The sequence below is a fragment of the Lagenorhynchus albirostris genome, chromosome 19 (genome assembly GCF_949774975.1).
Source record: "Lagenorhynchus albirostris chromosome 19, mLagAlb1.1, whole genome shotgun sequence".
Lineage (NCBI taxonomy): Eukaryota > Metazoa > Chordata > Mammalia > Artiodactyla > Delphinidae > Lagenorhynchus > Lagenorhynchus albirostris.
This window is the reverse complement of record NC_083113.1, coordinates 54,164,257-54,179,919: the sequence shown is the minus strand read 5'-3', so window position 1 is coordinate 54,179,919 and position 15,663 is coordinate 54,164,257. Positions and strand designations below refer to the sequence as shown.

The 15,663-nt window shown below is 44.2% G+C and overlaps 1 protein-coding gene across 1 annotated transcript in view; it reads right to left on the bottom strand.

Annotated features, from left to right (window-relative positions):
- The window catches only part of HSD17B2 (hydroxysteroid 17-beta dehydrogenase 2), a 71,367-nt gene that overhangs the window by 10,218 nt on the left and 45,486 nt on the right, over window positions 1-15,663 (bottom strand). Inside the window, exons 4-5 of the mRNA XM_060129820.1 lie at window positions 4,996-5,133; window positions 7-249 (exon numbers count right to left, since the gene is read on the bottom strand). Coding sequence (XP_059985803.1) covers window positions 7-249; window positions 4,996-5,133 — 381 coding nt within the window. The remainder of the gene's footprint in view (window positions 1-6; window positions 250-4,995; window positions 5,134-15,663) is intronic.

Below are 15,663 nucleotides of genomic sequence, written 5' to 3'. Positions count from 1 at the left end.
CAAAGCAGAGCCACAGATAAGACATTTTCCCCGGTGCATAAAATGCAAAGGGGCTCTTAGCAGAGATGGCATGCTGGACGTCCAAGAGGACTGGGGAGATGTCCATTACAGAGTAGGTTTGCATGAACATGAGAAAATTGCGTTCCCTAAGGATATACTCCTGGCCGTAGTCCTCTTGCACGTCAGGGGTGAGGTGGTCCAGGATGTTTTTCTCCAGCTTGTCCCACATGTCACTCGTGCCTGCGATGTCTGAGATGCAAGAAAAAAAGAGAGGCTCTGTTGCTGGGAAGGCTAAAACAGGCATGTCCTACCCCTAATTGGGAAGAAGGCCCTTGTGAATTGGCTTCTGTTGGGAAGGATATTCCCAAATGCCTTTTAAAGCATGTGCTTTATAATGGCAATTCTATTCTTTTAAACATACATACAGAACAGTGCACAGATGAATAGGTTTCCACAAACCGAATAGCTCATGTAACCAGCAACCAGACCAAGAAAAGGACAAACCAGCCGTGGCCACCTTTCCAGGAGCCACTGTCAGATGAACAGAGCAGAGTAGCTTTGCCTGACTGTAGACATATGCATGCGTGGATGCATGTATTGTGTAGTCAGTAGCTTTCCATTCTGTAAATATGCCATAAATTATTTATCTATTACACTATGATGGGTGTTTGGGTTGTTTTCAAGTTGAGGCTTTTACGAATAGTGCTGCCACAAACATTCTAGTACATATCTTTTCATGACTATTATATACAATATAAAATATAATGTATATAATATATATTATCTATACAATATGTATATACCTACATATATATGTACACATATAATTTTTTAAAATATAGCAGTAACGCCTGCTTCTGTGTATAAAATTAAATATATAATGTTGGGAGTTCCCTGGTGGCCTAGTGGTTGGGATTCCGGGTTTCCACTGCCGTGGCCTGGGTTCAATCCCTGGTCAGGGAAGTTCCCGCAAGCCATGCGGGCAAAAAAAAAAAAAAAAAAAAAAAAGGTTAAAAAAATATGTAATGTTGAGCATCATGCTATCTATTTTTTTTAAAGTCTTTGTTGAATTTGTTACAGTGTTGCTTGTATTTTATGTTTTTGGTTTTTTGGCCCCAAGGCATGTGGGATCCTAACTCCCTGACCAGGGATCGAACCCATACCCCACCCCTCCCATCTCCCCCAACCCCGCCCCGGCACTGGAAGGCGAAGTCTTAACCACTAGACCACCAGGGAAGTCCCTCATGTTATCTATTTAATAAATATAATTTTAATTTCATTTTAAATAATACATTAAATTTTAACATAAATTATATGTGATTAAATATATAACCATATATTTAATATAGAAGTAAATTCTTGCTTATTATATAAAATCTAATAGTATCTATATAGTTACTTTAAAATATAGTAGCAATGGCTGCTCATTATATAAATAATGAATAATAAGTAGATGCATATGTTTTTAAAATTAATCTCCTCTGAGGAAACTTACAGTATTGTGTGTCATTCTACACTCCCTTCTTGCTCGTACAAACATATAGATATGTTTGGCTTTGGCTTAATTTTATTTTACCAGGAACAAACAAAACACAAAAAGGATCATACTATACGTATTTTCCAGGAATTTGCTTTTTTGTTTGTTTGTGGGTTTTGATTTTTGTTTGTTTGCTAAGTAATGAATCACAGACCTGCCTCCTGGTCAATGGCTATAGTTTGAAACCAGAGCAGCAGAATTTTCCATTGAGCAGCTTTTAGTCACCATTTCTCTATCAAAGGACTTGCCAGTCGTTCCTAGGTTTCACCATTTCAGGGAATGCTGCCGTCACCAGCTTTGCACAATGTATCCTTTTGTTTTTCGGCATTCACTTCTTTAGGCTACAGTCCCCAAAGGGTGGCTGTCTGGTCAAAAAACACATTCATTTTGAATTTTAACAGCTAGTGCCAGATTACTTTCCAGAAAGGTTGCAGCAACCCACACTCCCTCCCACAAAGTGTGTGATTGCTCAGGGATTGCTGTGGGGATGAATCTTTGCTAGCTTGGGTGACTCCTGGATACCAGGACTGCAGGGGAGCCTCACTATGAAATGTAAGCCAGTGAAATCCAATTATACTCATGGAAATGCAAACGGAGTTTCAATTGCTCATTTCTCTTCATGAAGGCACGACCATACTCAAAGAAATGATTACCCTGACAGTTACTACTCCAGAGGCTTCTGCATCTTAAAAAACATGTTCGCATGTACTATTGTTCCTCCAGCTACTTCTGCCCCAGTCTCTACTCTCACAGGGGATTCCTTTTCCTCTCCACTTCCTCCCTCTTTAAACACCTCATGGACTTTCTAATCACTCTTGTGCCTACCCTGTCCAAAATCCCCAAAACTCTCTTTATTGATGACAAAGCCACCACCCTTTTGTCAACCTTCATCTGCCACTTTTTTTTTTTTTTTTGTGGTAGGCAGGCCTCTCACTGTTGTGGCCTCTCCCATTGCGGAGCACAGGCTCCGGACATGCAGGCTCAGCGGCCATGGCTCATGGGCCCAGCCACTCCGCAGCATGTGGGATCCTCCCGGACCAGGGCACGAACCCGCGCCCCCTGCATCGGCAGGCAGACTCTCAACCACTGCACCACCAGGGAAGCCCCATCTGCCACTTTTGACACACACTTGCCCATCCCCTGCCACTTTGGGGCTACACACAATAAAACTGGTAACATGACGTGGATCCAAATCACATCTCTGCCTCTTATCAGCACTGTGGCTTGAGAAATTCCTTAACTTCTCTGAGCCTTGGTTTTCTACCCATATGATGGGAATATTATGATGCCTACCTCATAGATGAGGATTAAGTGAGATTGTACACATAAAGTCTTAAAATCTGTGAAGCGTGCAACATGCTTGAGCTAGTTTTTATTGCAGGGTACCCAAAAAATCTGATATGTTTCCCTGAATGTCTTCAGGAGCTCCTTGTGTCCCTCAAGATTCCTTTCCTCATCCCCCACTTCAAATGTCATTCTCCAAACTTAAGTCCTCAGCCCTCCACTGTCTGGCCTGTTGCCTTTAGAGAGACCATCAAATATCAGCTTTAAACTGAGGACATCCTGATATAAAAGAAAGAACCAGGCTCTGCACCTAGGGATCTGGTTTCAAATTCCCCACCATCGTGGTGTCACAGATGTCCATGCTGAGCTATATATTACCCATCCTACTTCAGTGTCCTCACCTGGTGAATGTCGTCAATTAAACCTACTCCTCAGGGCTGTGATGCAGATTAAAACATATATGGAAAGGATGGGAGTAAAATTGGAATGATAATTAAGGAAACAATTTGGAATTATCCAATAAAGTTGAAGATAATTAAAATCTATGATCCAGTCATCCCATTCCTGGGTATATGTCATAGGAAAAATCACACACGCATACGCCACGGTAGGTGTGCCAGAAGGTCCACAGCTGAATTGTTCACGGTTGTCCAGAAGTGCTCCAAATATCCCATCGATAGTAGAAAAATTGGGGCATATTCACAGAATACTAGCAATGAAAATGAATGAACTACAGCTACACACAATATAAATGAATTGTGAAAACATAATGTTTGGTGAAAGAAGCCAGACGCAAAAAAAAACCATACACATTGATTCCATTTAAAGTTCAAAAAGCAGTGAAGCCAAACTATTGTTTGGGGATGCCTGTGTGCATGGAACATTGTCAAGAACAACAAATAAACGAATGTTACAAAAAGTATGACAGGTTACCTGCTGCAGGGAGGAGAGGGCTAAAACTGGAGAGGACCATGTGAGGGCTTCTGAGAGCTGGCAGTGTTTTATTTTTTGATCTTGATGTTAAGTACATGAATTTTTATAATATTGATAATTTATTAAACTATGTGTGTATATGATATATTTCTCAATTAAAAAAATAAGATCAACAATATCAGGAAAGAATGTACGGAAAATGGCTAGTGCCTGATAAGAACAGCTGCCCAAAATGCTAGCTATGACAACTTCAGTGAGTCCTTGAAACTGTAACTTAACTGCAGGGTTGCTCTCTGGTCCAAAGGGAATCTTGCGTCTGTGTGTTGGAAGTTTTCGTTGGCTGTGTCACCAAACTCTCAATCCTCCTGCCACGTTCAAATTCAAATTCATCATTCTCCCCTTCCACTAGCTGTCAGGCAGCTTTTTGTGCTCTGTCTCTCTGGCTGCCATATTCGGCATCATCTTGGACCCACCCTCCTTCTCCATCAACTCCCCTCAACTCTCCCACCTGCCCAGGGAGTCCCCAAGTTGGAAACCCCTCTCAAGACTTCACCTTCCCTCCATTCCTGCTGCCCTGGTCCCGCCTCTCAACCTGAGTGGCCCAGGTCTCGTTCCCTCAGTTTCCTTCCCAGATGAGCCCGTTCACCGAGTCTTCGTGCTCCTCCTGGACAACTCTGGGAGATCCTGGCTGCTAAATGCTTCAAGACAAAGTTCTGCTTTTCTTTTAGATTTTTATCTGGTGCATTTGGGTTAATATTCAGACCTCTAGGGTTTGTTCTTTAGTGTGTTAGGCATCCCTCCCAGTGTGTGGCCTTTTATTAGATACGCTCTTTTACACCTTCATTTAGATCACCGATTACGTGGTTGATGACCCAGAACTAAGGACTGAGCCATGGGAGTCATCTACATCTGCTCAGAGTCCAGAAATTCAGGGAGCGGAGAGGAGAGGATGGCCATCTCCTCCCGGGGTAGAAGGATGTGGGTCATGTCCTTCAGAGGGGAGGAGGTTGTGTTTGAAAAATACATAACATCAAAATTTAATTCCTTGGTGAAAGGCGGCGGGGAGCAACCGTACACTGCAAAACCTGGCACCTGCCCCTCTCTACTTAGAAGAAACCCACCCATCCCAACCCCTCTTTGGTCCACCACTGAGGGGTTTGTCTTGAACTCTGTCAAAACAAAGGACCTTCAGCATCCCTTCCAGAATGAATATTGCAGGGCTCTTGGCCTCAGACACCTACTTGTTCGGAAGCCTCCAGGCTGGATGACAGAGACTTTAACTCCCCATTTGGATAGCTCTTGTCTCATGACTGCTGAAAACATGGTCAGAGCTGCCTTGGATGAGCTATAGGCTGCCAACTTCTCCATTGGAACCCCTCCTATGGGAACAATGGGAGAGAAAAAAATCAGGTCTGATGTTTTCATTTGTTCATCCACTAAGTATTTAGATGGCACCTACGTCATTCCAGGAACTGGTATCAGTGGTGACTAAGGCAGAGGAAGGAAGACAAATGCCCTCTGTATGCAGGTGAACGCATATTCTTGGTCACATCATTGTCTGGCTTCCTTTGCTTTTGCTTTCCATGCCGGCTTCATCACAGCTGGTCCAATGGCAAACCAAGCATAAGGCTCAATCTCTCCCAGCTTCTAAGCTAAATGTGGCTTAGGCAGGATAAAGAGCATCTGCCCCAGCCTCTGACCTTCCAGTTTGGCCAACCTACATTCTGAGATTCTGGGTGGACATATCTTTGGGGAAGTGGGGGCAGAGTGGGCACCGTTCTCTCCATTACAGAACTTGTAGTTGAACAAATTGGGTTTAATACTTGTTGCAGAATAATGGTCCCTCAAAGATGTCCAGAGATGTCTCTGGAACCTATGAATATGTTAGATTATATGGAAAAGGGGGAACTGAGGTTGCTAATCAACATTGAGATCATGAGCTTAGCCTGGATTATCCAGGTGGGCCCAATGTAATCACAAGGGTCCTTATAAGTGAAAGAGAGGAGAGAAGGGCATTGGAATGAGAGAGATGGCCCGATGTTGCTGCTTTAAAGACAGAGAAATGGGACCATGAACCAAGAATGCAGGCAGCCTCTAGAACCTAGAAAAGACAAGGAAATGGATTTGCTCGTAGAGCCTCCAGAAGGAATTCAGCCCTGCCAAAACATTGGTTTTAGCTCAATGAGACTCATTTCAGACTTCTGGCCTGTAGAACTGTAAAATAATAAATTGGGGGTTAAAGAAAAAGGGGGTGTGAGAAAGGACTTATTCTAGGAGGGCTGGCTAGGGCTGGGAGCAGATGCTCTTTATTCCACTTGAATCACATTTCTTTTAGAAGCTGAGAGAGATTGAGCCTTAAACTGCGTCTCTCATTGGACCAGCTGTGAGGGATGAGCTATGGAAGGCAGAAGCAAAGGAAGCCAGAAAAGTGGTGTGACCTTACTTGGAATAAGGTTCTCTGCAGATGTAATTAAGGTACAAATCTCAAGATGAGACCATCCTGGATTAGGATGGGTCCTAAATCCAATGATGGCTGTCCTTGTAAGAGACAGAGAAAGGGAAGACACAGAGAAACAAGGGAGCAGACCATGTCAACATGGAGACAGATTTGAGTGATGCTGCCACAGACCTAGGAATGCCTGGGACTACAGAAGCTGGGACAGGCAAGGAGGCATTCTCCCTTACAGCCTTCAGAGGGAGGTGGCCCTGCCAGCACTTTGATTTCAGAACTTCGGGCCACCAGAACTGTGACAGTATAGATTCCTGTTGTTTTAAGCCACTAATTTGTTACGGCGGCCCTAGGAAATGAATACGGGTGTGTTCCTGGTGTTCTTTCAACTGGAAGACATGAGATTATGAAGGGGTTCAGAGCACCCAGGAGACCTCATGGGGAACCCAGGATGACTGAGCCCATGACATTAAGGGTCCCAGGTTTGGCAAAGATTTCCCTGGTCAAAGAAGCATCCACTGGCTGAATTGATGAATAAACTGTGATACAGCCATACAATGGAATACAACTCAGTCACTAGAAGGAATGAACTTGATACACACAACAGCATGGATGAGTCTCAAAATAATTATGGTGAAAGAAAGAGCCGGACAAAAAAACAGTATGTATTGAATGATTCAATTTATTTATAATTCTAGAAAATGCAAACAAATCTATAGTGATAGAATGGATCAGTGGTTATCTGCTGGGGGGCCAGGGTATGGGTTAGAATGGGGGACAAGGAAGTCTGGGGAATGAAGGTCATGTTCACTATCTTGATTGTGGTGATGGATTCCTAGGTACATATCTATGGACCTTGAGGGCATTATGCTAAGTAAAGTAAGTCAGACAGAGAAAGACAAATACCATGGGATCTCCCTTATATGTGGAATCTTTTAAAAAAAAAAACTACAAAAAACGCTAATTCATGGATACAGAGAACAGATTGGTGATAACCAGAGGTGAGGGGTGGGGTGCTGGGGAAATGCATGAAGGAGGTCAAAACGTACAAACGTCCAGTTATAACATAAATACATTCTGGGGATGTAATGTGCAACATACTGACCATAGTTAACAGTACTGTGTTGTACATTTGAAAGCTGTTAACAGTAATTTTTTTTTATAAATTTATTTATTTATATTTTTTATTTTTGACTGTGTTGGGTCTTTGTTGCTGCGCGTGGGCTTTCTCTAGTTGTGGCGAGCGGGGGCTACTCTTTATTGTGGTGTGCGGGCTTCTCATTGCTATGGCTTCTGTCGCTGAGGAGCACGGGCTCTAGGTGCACGGGCATCAGTAGCTGTGGCTCGCGGGCTCTAGCGCCAGGCTCAGTAGTTGTGGCGCATGGGCTCCGTGGCATGTGGGATCTTCCCGGACCAGGGCTTGAACCCCGTGTCCCCTGCATTGGCAGGCGGATTCTTAACCACTGTGCCACCAGGGAAGTCCAAGATAGTAAATCTTAAAAGCTCTTATCCCAAGAAAAAAATTGTAACTGTGAGGTGATGGATGTTAACCTTATTGTGGTAATCATTTCGCAACGTATACATATAGCAAATCATGCGGTACACCTGAAACTACTACAATGTTATATGCCAATTATAGCCCAATAAAACTGGGGGAAGGGAATATAGGCATTGAAGTAGAGATACCTAGAATAGCTAATGTTAATTGTCATCATTATTCTTACATGGTTATTAAAGCTTTGGTCTGGGACTTCCCTGGCAGTCCAATGCAGTGGGCGCGGGTTTCATCCCTGGTGGGGGAACTAAGATCTCACATGCCGCGTGCGGTGTGGCCAAAATGAAAAAAAAAAAAAAAAAAAAAAAAAAAAAGCTTTGGTCTGGCTCACATAACTTCCTTTTGAGAAAAACTCATCCTTACCTCCCTGTCTTTGTAGGAAGGCTGTCAGTCAACGGTTCTGTCCTCATTCAGAGAGGCAGCCTGACCGATCATAATACCCCATCCCCTGGACCCGGAGATTGGTTTGGGGCTGGGCACGTGACCTCAGCTGAGCTAGAGTCCTGATCTAGATCGTGGAAAGGAGATGCTTTTATGGTTCATTCCTGGCTACTTAAGTGTGATAATGGTGCAACACCAGCACTCCCAGGGGCCATTTCTGCCCCCACACAGGAGAAGGGAAGCAGAGGAGCGAGAAGGGAGTTCAGAAAGCTGGAGGTAGGGGTTGAGGACGGAAACGGGGAGTGGAGGTCGGGGAGAGTTACGATGACTCGAAACTTGGTTCCAAACAGCCGGTGAGCTAATCAACTCCTTCTCCCTTCTTTAAGTCAGTCTGAGGTTTGGCCCTGTCACTTAAAAGGAAGAGTCCTGAGGCTTAACTGCTGAAATTTCAGTATAGTATCTGCCATCAAACATTCAGCTCTGGTTCCCATCTTGTCACGTATGACCAGCTGATGCTTGTTTAAGTGACTTTTAGTTTCACCAAATCTTAGTTCAAAATCCAATTCCTTCGTTTGACTGGGGAGGACGGCCAAAGAAGTTAAAGCAACTTGTTCAAAGTTTCAACCCAGTCTGTGCGGTTAGACTATGCTCATTTCTCTACGGTTTTTAGAGGTGAGGTGAGCTTGGCCAGTTGGAAGGAAGGTTAGCAGAGGGCAGCAGGTAAAGAGCCAGCTTCTGGAGCCAACACTGTCTGTGTTCAAATCCCAGCTCTGCCATTGATTAGGAAAGGCAGTTAAAGTTAGGAAAACCAGTTTATGTTTATGTGCCTGTCTTTTAATCTGTAAATTAAGAATAATGATAATACATGTATCACAGGGTTGTTGTGAAAGTTAAGCGAATTAATATATTAGAACAGTGTTTGGCACAAAATAAGCTCCCTATTAGGCCTTCCTATTATTTGCCAAGGCACTGGGATTTTTAAAAGCTCCCCCAGGTGATTCCAATGGGCAGATAGGGTTGTTAAACACTTCTAGAGAACATCTATGATTTTTTTCCATTTATTTCTGTCCTCTGGACATGTAAATATTAATACAGCTTGGGCTCTGGAAACTGAGATCTCTGTTTTGGTTGTGGAAGTTGTGATCTCAGAAGTTGGATAGTAACCTGGCAGTGCTGTTTGATCCTTGATCCAAGTCTCACAGATGTGGGGCATAAGGTATGTTGTGTTTCAAGAGACTGAAATTAAAAGAGACTTTCTAGTGCTATGCTGGAAGAAAGTTCTTCTGCTTATATGTTTGGTTTTGCTTGTTTGTTTTTGAGCTACATATGCCTTGGTCAAAATATATTTCCTTTAAATTATGTTGAGCGAAAGCCGGTTTCAAAAGGTTGCATACTGTATGATTCCATTTATATAATATTCTTGAAAGAAAATTACAGAGATGGAGAACAGATTCGTGGTTGCCAGGAGTTGGGGATGGGGTGAGTGTGTGGATGTGGCCATAAAAGGGGTATCTCAGGATCGTTATGGTGCTGGAACCATTCTGTATTTGATTGTGTTCATAGTTACAGGAAGCTATACGTAGGATAAAACTGCACAGACCTATAAACACACACACACATAAATGGGTGCAGATATAACTGGTGAAATCTGAATAAGTTCTGTGCATGGTACCAATGGCTTTGACATCGTACTGTAGTTATGTAAAATGTTATCATTAGGGGAGTCTGGATGAAGGGTGAACAGGACTTCCCTGTACATTGCCTTTCAGCTTCCTGTGAGTCTAATTATTTCCAAATAAAAAGTTTTAAAATGCATACTCCCTTTAAGACACGCTTAGGTGGCTTCCCTGGTGGTGCAGTGGTTAAGAATCCGCCTGCCAACGCAGGGGACATGGGTTCAAGCCCTGGTCCAGGAAGATCCCACATGCCGCGGAGCAACTAAGCCCGTGAGCCACAACTACTGAGCCCACGCACCTAGAGCCCATGCTCCGCAACAAGAGAAGCCACCGCAATGAGAAGCCTACGCACTGCAACGAAGAGTCGCCCCCCACTTGCCGCAACTAGAGAAAGCCCGCGTGCAGCACCAATGCAGCCAAAAATTTTTTTTTAAAGAAAAATTAAAAGACACGCTTAGGTCAGGAGAACTGCCTAGCTCCCATGTAGGTCTTCGGCCATACCAAGATCATAAAGTCTCCTAACATTTTGGTAAACAAAACTAAAAAATTAAGTTTATTGAAGTTTGGCATGGGAGGCCCAAAAATCAAGGCCTGGCTAATTTGAAATGTTAAAACATGAGAGAAGCGCCCTAAGCAAGCTAGAGCTTTTGAAACGTTTTCTGCCAAGGCTGCAACCAAATTTAAAGTGACAATATACTTCTTCCTCACTCCGTTCCACGCTCACCCCCATCACTGATGGACGTGGCTAATGCAAAGGCAAAACTTTGCCCTTAGAGCAGTACTCGCTTAGGAGGTACAAAAACTGAATGCTGGGGTTCCCCCCAATCGTTTCTAAGTAGCCAGTGCTGGTAAATGGCTCAGAATATGGGGTGACCTTGTTATTCAGCGACTTAATGGAACACCTAGTCAACAATGGGACGTGTTTTAACCAACCACGTACAGACCTGTGGACTCTTTCCATCCTTCATAACTGCAACTCATCTAGCCCTACTTGGTGTAGCTACCATGAAGGCAGCATCCCCCTCTCTTCTAGAACATACCAGTCCCCCCCCCCACACCCAGCTTTTCTGCCTCGGGGAACTGCTCAGTGAATCTGTTCCCTGGCAGGAATAAACTCAGCATTCATGTTTCTGATCACTCTGGTGGTCCTTGTCTTTCTGGTGGTCCTTGTTTTGACCTTATGGCATACTGTTGGCCGTGGCTAACACGGAGGGAAACTTGAAATTACAATCCTGGAGCTTACAGAATTGTGAGGCCCTTTCCCCACAGCCCCCTCAGGGGGCTTGGTCCTGGTCTTTGCCTGACTCCTTTGGTGTGACATAAGCAACAAGTTAGTAACATTTCCCAAGGTTCTAGCATTCAAATGTTCTTGATGTCCTCTGAGGTAACACAGGGCCTCAAAACACTCCTCCTAGCCATAATGATCAGCACCTACCAGGAGATCCTCTTGTTCCTGACCTAAAGCTAACATATGACCATACAGGAATTACGGAAAAGAAAGGGCGTTCCAAGTGAGTGCTCTACTAACAGGACAGAAATATTGCAGCTTTTCAGCCTGAGGCTTTTTTGATTTATAATAAACATGTATTTGGTCATGGTTGCTGTTTCTGGCACAGGGCTTCTAAAACCCTGGGAATTTCCTAAGTGATGAGAGTGGCAAAGGTTAACGAGGACTTTTGTTATGTTAATGGCACGAGAACCTCTCCTAAGGATGGGCGGAGGGCTGGTTGCAAGTGGATCCAATTAGAGGGGTGGAACTTTCAGTCTCTCCCCCGGGAGGGGAGAAAGATTGAGATCAATCACCAATGACTAATGATTTAGTCAATCACATGCTATAAGGAAGCCTCCATAAAAACCCCAAAGGAGGGGGTTGGGAGAGCTTCCAGGTTGGTGAGCAGGGAGATTTGGGGAGAGTAGTGAGTTCAGAGAGTGTGGAAGCATCACACCTTTTCCCTGTGCCTTGCCCTGTGTATCTCTTCATCTGGCTGTTGATTTGTATCCTTTATATCCTTTGTAATAAACCAGTGAGTAATCCAGTGAGTAAGCAGGTTTCCTGAGTTCTGTGAGCTGCTCTAGCAAATTAAGCGAACCCAAGGAGGGGGGTACCTCTGATCTATAGCAAATTGGTCAGAAGCACAGGTGATAACCTGAGCTTGCCACTGGCATCCAAAGTGGGGTTGGGGGGCAGTCTTGTAGGACTGAGCCCTAACCTGTGGGATCTGATGCTATCTCCAGGTAGAGAGGTAGAGAGCTTCAGAATTGAGTTGAATTGTAGGACACCCTGCTGGTATCTGAGCATTGCTTGTTGGTGTTGGGGTAACTCCTCTCTCCAATATGGAACCAGGTGCAGGACACTTTTATAGGGGTACCAGGGTCCCATGCCCACAGCAGCTTTCTCATTTTCTAATACCTTCGCAAGCCAGAACACCCATGACCTTGTCTCAGGAGAAAGTAATGAGGGCTACCGGCTGGTTTCTGCCTCCTCCAAGGTCAACTGGACTCAACTCAAGTAACAAAGTCCCGGGAATTCCCTGGCGGTCCAGTGGTTAGGACTCCGAGCTTTCCCTGCCGAGGACCCAGGTTCAATCCCTGGTCGGGGAACTAAGATCCCACAAGCCATGCAGCGCGGCCAAAAAAAAAAGGAAAAAAAAGTAACCACCACCTGGTGGTCAGGTGGTTAAGATTCCGCGCTTCCACTTCAGGGGGTGTGGCTTTGATCCCTGGTTGGGGAAGTTCCACATGCCGCGTGGTGCAGCCAAAAAAAAAAAACCAAAAACTTGAGGCATGGTTAGCAGAAATTGGAGACTAATAGCATCTGGTTGTTTCCTTGTAATTTGACAGGAATCTGGGGATTCGACAACTGTTTGGTATCAAGATGAATGTCTGGGACCTTGTTCAAAGTGTGATTGAGAAGCAGCAGCTGGGAATCTGTTAGAAGTGCAAGCCCTCAGGTCGCACTCCAGACCCCCTGAATCAGAAATTCTGGGGGTGGGGCAGAATTTTTTTCTTATTGTGGTAAAATACATAAAACATAAAATTCACCATTTAACCCTTTTAAGGTGTACAATTCAGTGGCTTTTAGTACGTTTACAATGTTGTACAACCAATAGCACTATCTAGTTCTGTATCTTCATTGCCCCGAAAGGAACCCCCATACCCCAGCCCCTGACAACCACTAAAATGCTTTCTGTCTCTATGGGTTTGCCTGTTTTGGACATTTCACATAAATAGGATTGTCCCAAGATATGGCCTTTTGTGTCTGGCTTCTGTCACTTAGCACAATCTTTTCAAGATTCACCCTTCAGAATATCAGTGCCTCATTCCTTTTTATGGATTAATAATATTCCATTGTATGGATAGACCACATTTTGTTTATTAATTCATCAGTTGATGGACATTTGGGTTGTTTCCATCTCTGGCTGTTATAAATAATGCTATGAATACCTATGTACAAGCATTTGTTGGAGCACCTGTTTTCTGTTCTCTTGAGCATACACTTAGGAGTAGAATTGCAGAGTCGTAACTCTGCGTTTAATTTATTGAGGAACTGCCAAGTGTTTTCCACAGAGGTTGCACCATTTTACGTTCCCACCAGCAATTCAGGAGAGTTCCAGTTTCTCTAGACCCTTGACAACAAGTGCTGTTTTCTGGTTTTTTGATTATAGCCATCCTCGTGGGTGTGAAATATTATCTCATTGAAGTTTTGACTTCCTGCAGTCGTTATTAAGTAGCCTCCTGGTGTATCAAGTGCTTCTGAAGTTTGAAAAAATTGTCCAGGGACCAGTAGCAGTCACTTAGGAACTAGTTATAGAAATACAGAGTCTTGGGCCCCCCTCAGACCAACTCAGTCAAATTCTACATTTTAACAAGCCCCCCAGCTGATCACTATACACATTAATGTTTGAAGCACTGGTGTAGGAGTCAGCCCTAAATTGCTTACACTTCCTAATCATTGCTTAAACGCGTTAGGGTCTGTGTTTTTTTTGCCCTCCCCCGCCACCCCCCGTTTCCCTGGTGTGTTCTTGCTTGGTAATCTGGAAAAGTGAGAGGAACCCAGAATTTGGAGTTAAATAGACCCAGTTACCAGCACTGACTTCATTGTTTACCAGTTGGATGATCCTGGGCTAGAGTGTGCTTGATCTAAAAAGGAATCAGTATCCGCACCCTGCACATGTTAGAACTGAATGACTTCAGGGGTGTAAGCATCGAATTCAACTCAGCATGAAGACGTTCACTGCATCTTGCTCTCCCCTCTCCCCCTTACCCTACGCTAAGCCCTGGCTAGCGTGAGAGTTTTAAGGAAACAAATCTCAGCTTTGGCTTCCTCTCATGTCACTGAGCAGCTGAGACTGGCTGAATGATTTGCCAGATGATTCCCTTAAGGCAGCCAACTTGGCAAGAAAAAAAATCCAGGAATGATCCCCTTGTCAACTCCTCCGGACTAAGTAAGACCAGGCTCAAGTTTGGAACTGTGAAATCTGCCAGATACCTAAAATCTGTAGACTTGTAAGACTCTCTGAGGCCGCTTACTTTGGTGTCAAGTAATTTTCATGCATTTTAAATAGCTCGAAGTGATGGGCAACCATTACTATCTCTCAGTAGAGAGGTCCCTGTTACTAGGATACTTTCTGTGTACCAGTAACTGTGCTAAACACTCAGAATCCACAATGCATTTAGATCTACAGTTGAGACCAGAAGTTCTCAACTGGGGCTGATTTTGCATCCCACCCCCACCCCAGTGGACACGTGGTAATACCTGAAGGTCAGCACTGGGTGCTACTTGCATCTAATGGGTCAAGAACACAGATGTTGCTAAACATCCTAGAATGCATCGGACAGCCCCCCACAGAAAGAATTAGTCTCCCCCAAATATCGATAATGTTCAGGTTGAGAAATGCTGCCTTAGACTCAGGAGCTGTGTCACCCTATCACGACAGAAGATGAAATGGACACAGACAAGTGGGGCTACTTGCCCCAGTTCACCCAGCTAGTGATACAGGAGCACGATTCAAAGCACAACGGGCTCAAAATCCCTGAGACCTTAGTCGTTTTATAAGGTTTGCTTTCAGCTGTTCTCGTTCAATCACAGCTTATGACATAACATGGGTATTTACTCTGCAATTTCTTAAGAGGAAAACTGGCCAGAAAAGACTTTTAGACCTGTCAAACATAAAGATTTTTCAAGTGCCCTTCGTACAATCAATCAAAGAGTCATCTCCCACTTCCTACAATCCTTGGTTAAATATTTATCAAACTTCCTTGCCAGGATTTGGGTTAAAGAGCTATTCTATTTCTGTGGGAGGGATGATAAACATGATTACAGGGGGGTGGAAAATCCTCCCAGAGAAGATGTGGTCAAATGTGGAAGTAGTGACCTGTTGGGCTTATTTGCCCAGGAGCTAGTGTGTGACAGCAGCAGGATGGAACAGTCCCAGGTGGCAATGCCAGCAGTTGGCAGGATAAAAAGCCACAGGTGCACACAGAGCCAGCCTCTTCATGGCAGATGGCTTTTGGGTCTCTAACTCTGCCACATGCCAGGTGCAAGGCTGATGCTTAAAACCGTGTCATTTCATCTCATCTCACCACGGCCCTAAGAAGAAACGATCATTATTATCCCCATCGGAAAATGCAGAAGCTGCAACTCAGAAGTTCAGGACTTTGTCCTAGGTCACTCCATTGTCAGTGGTAAAGACAGGATCAAAACCTAGGCAGTTTATCCCCCCTGAATTTTCCAGCTTCTGGAAGTTACCTGCATTCTTTGGCTCATGGCTCCTTCCTCCATCTTCCAACCTCTCTTTGAGTCTGACCTTCCTGCCTCCCTCTTACAAGGATTCTTGTAACCGCATCA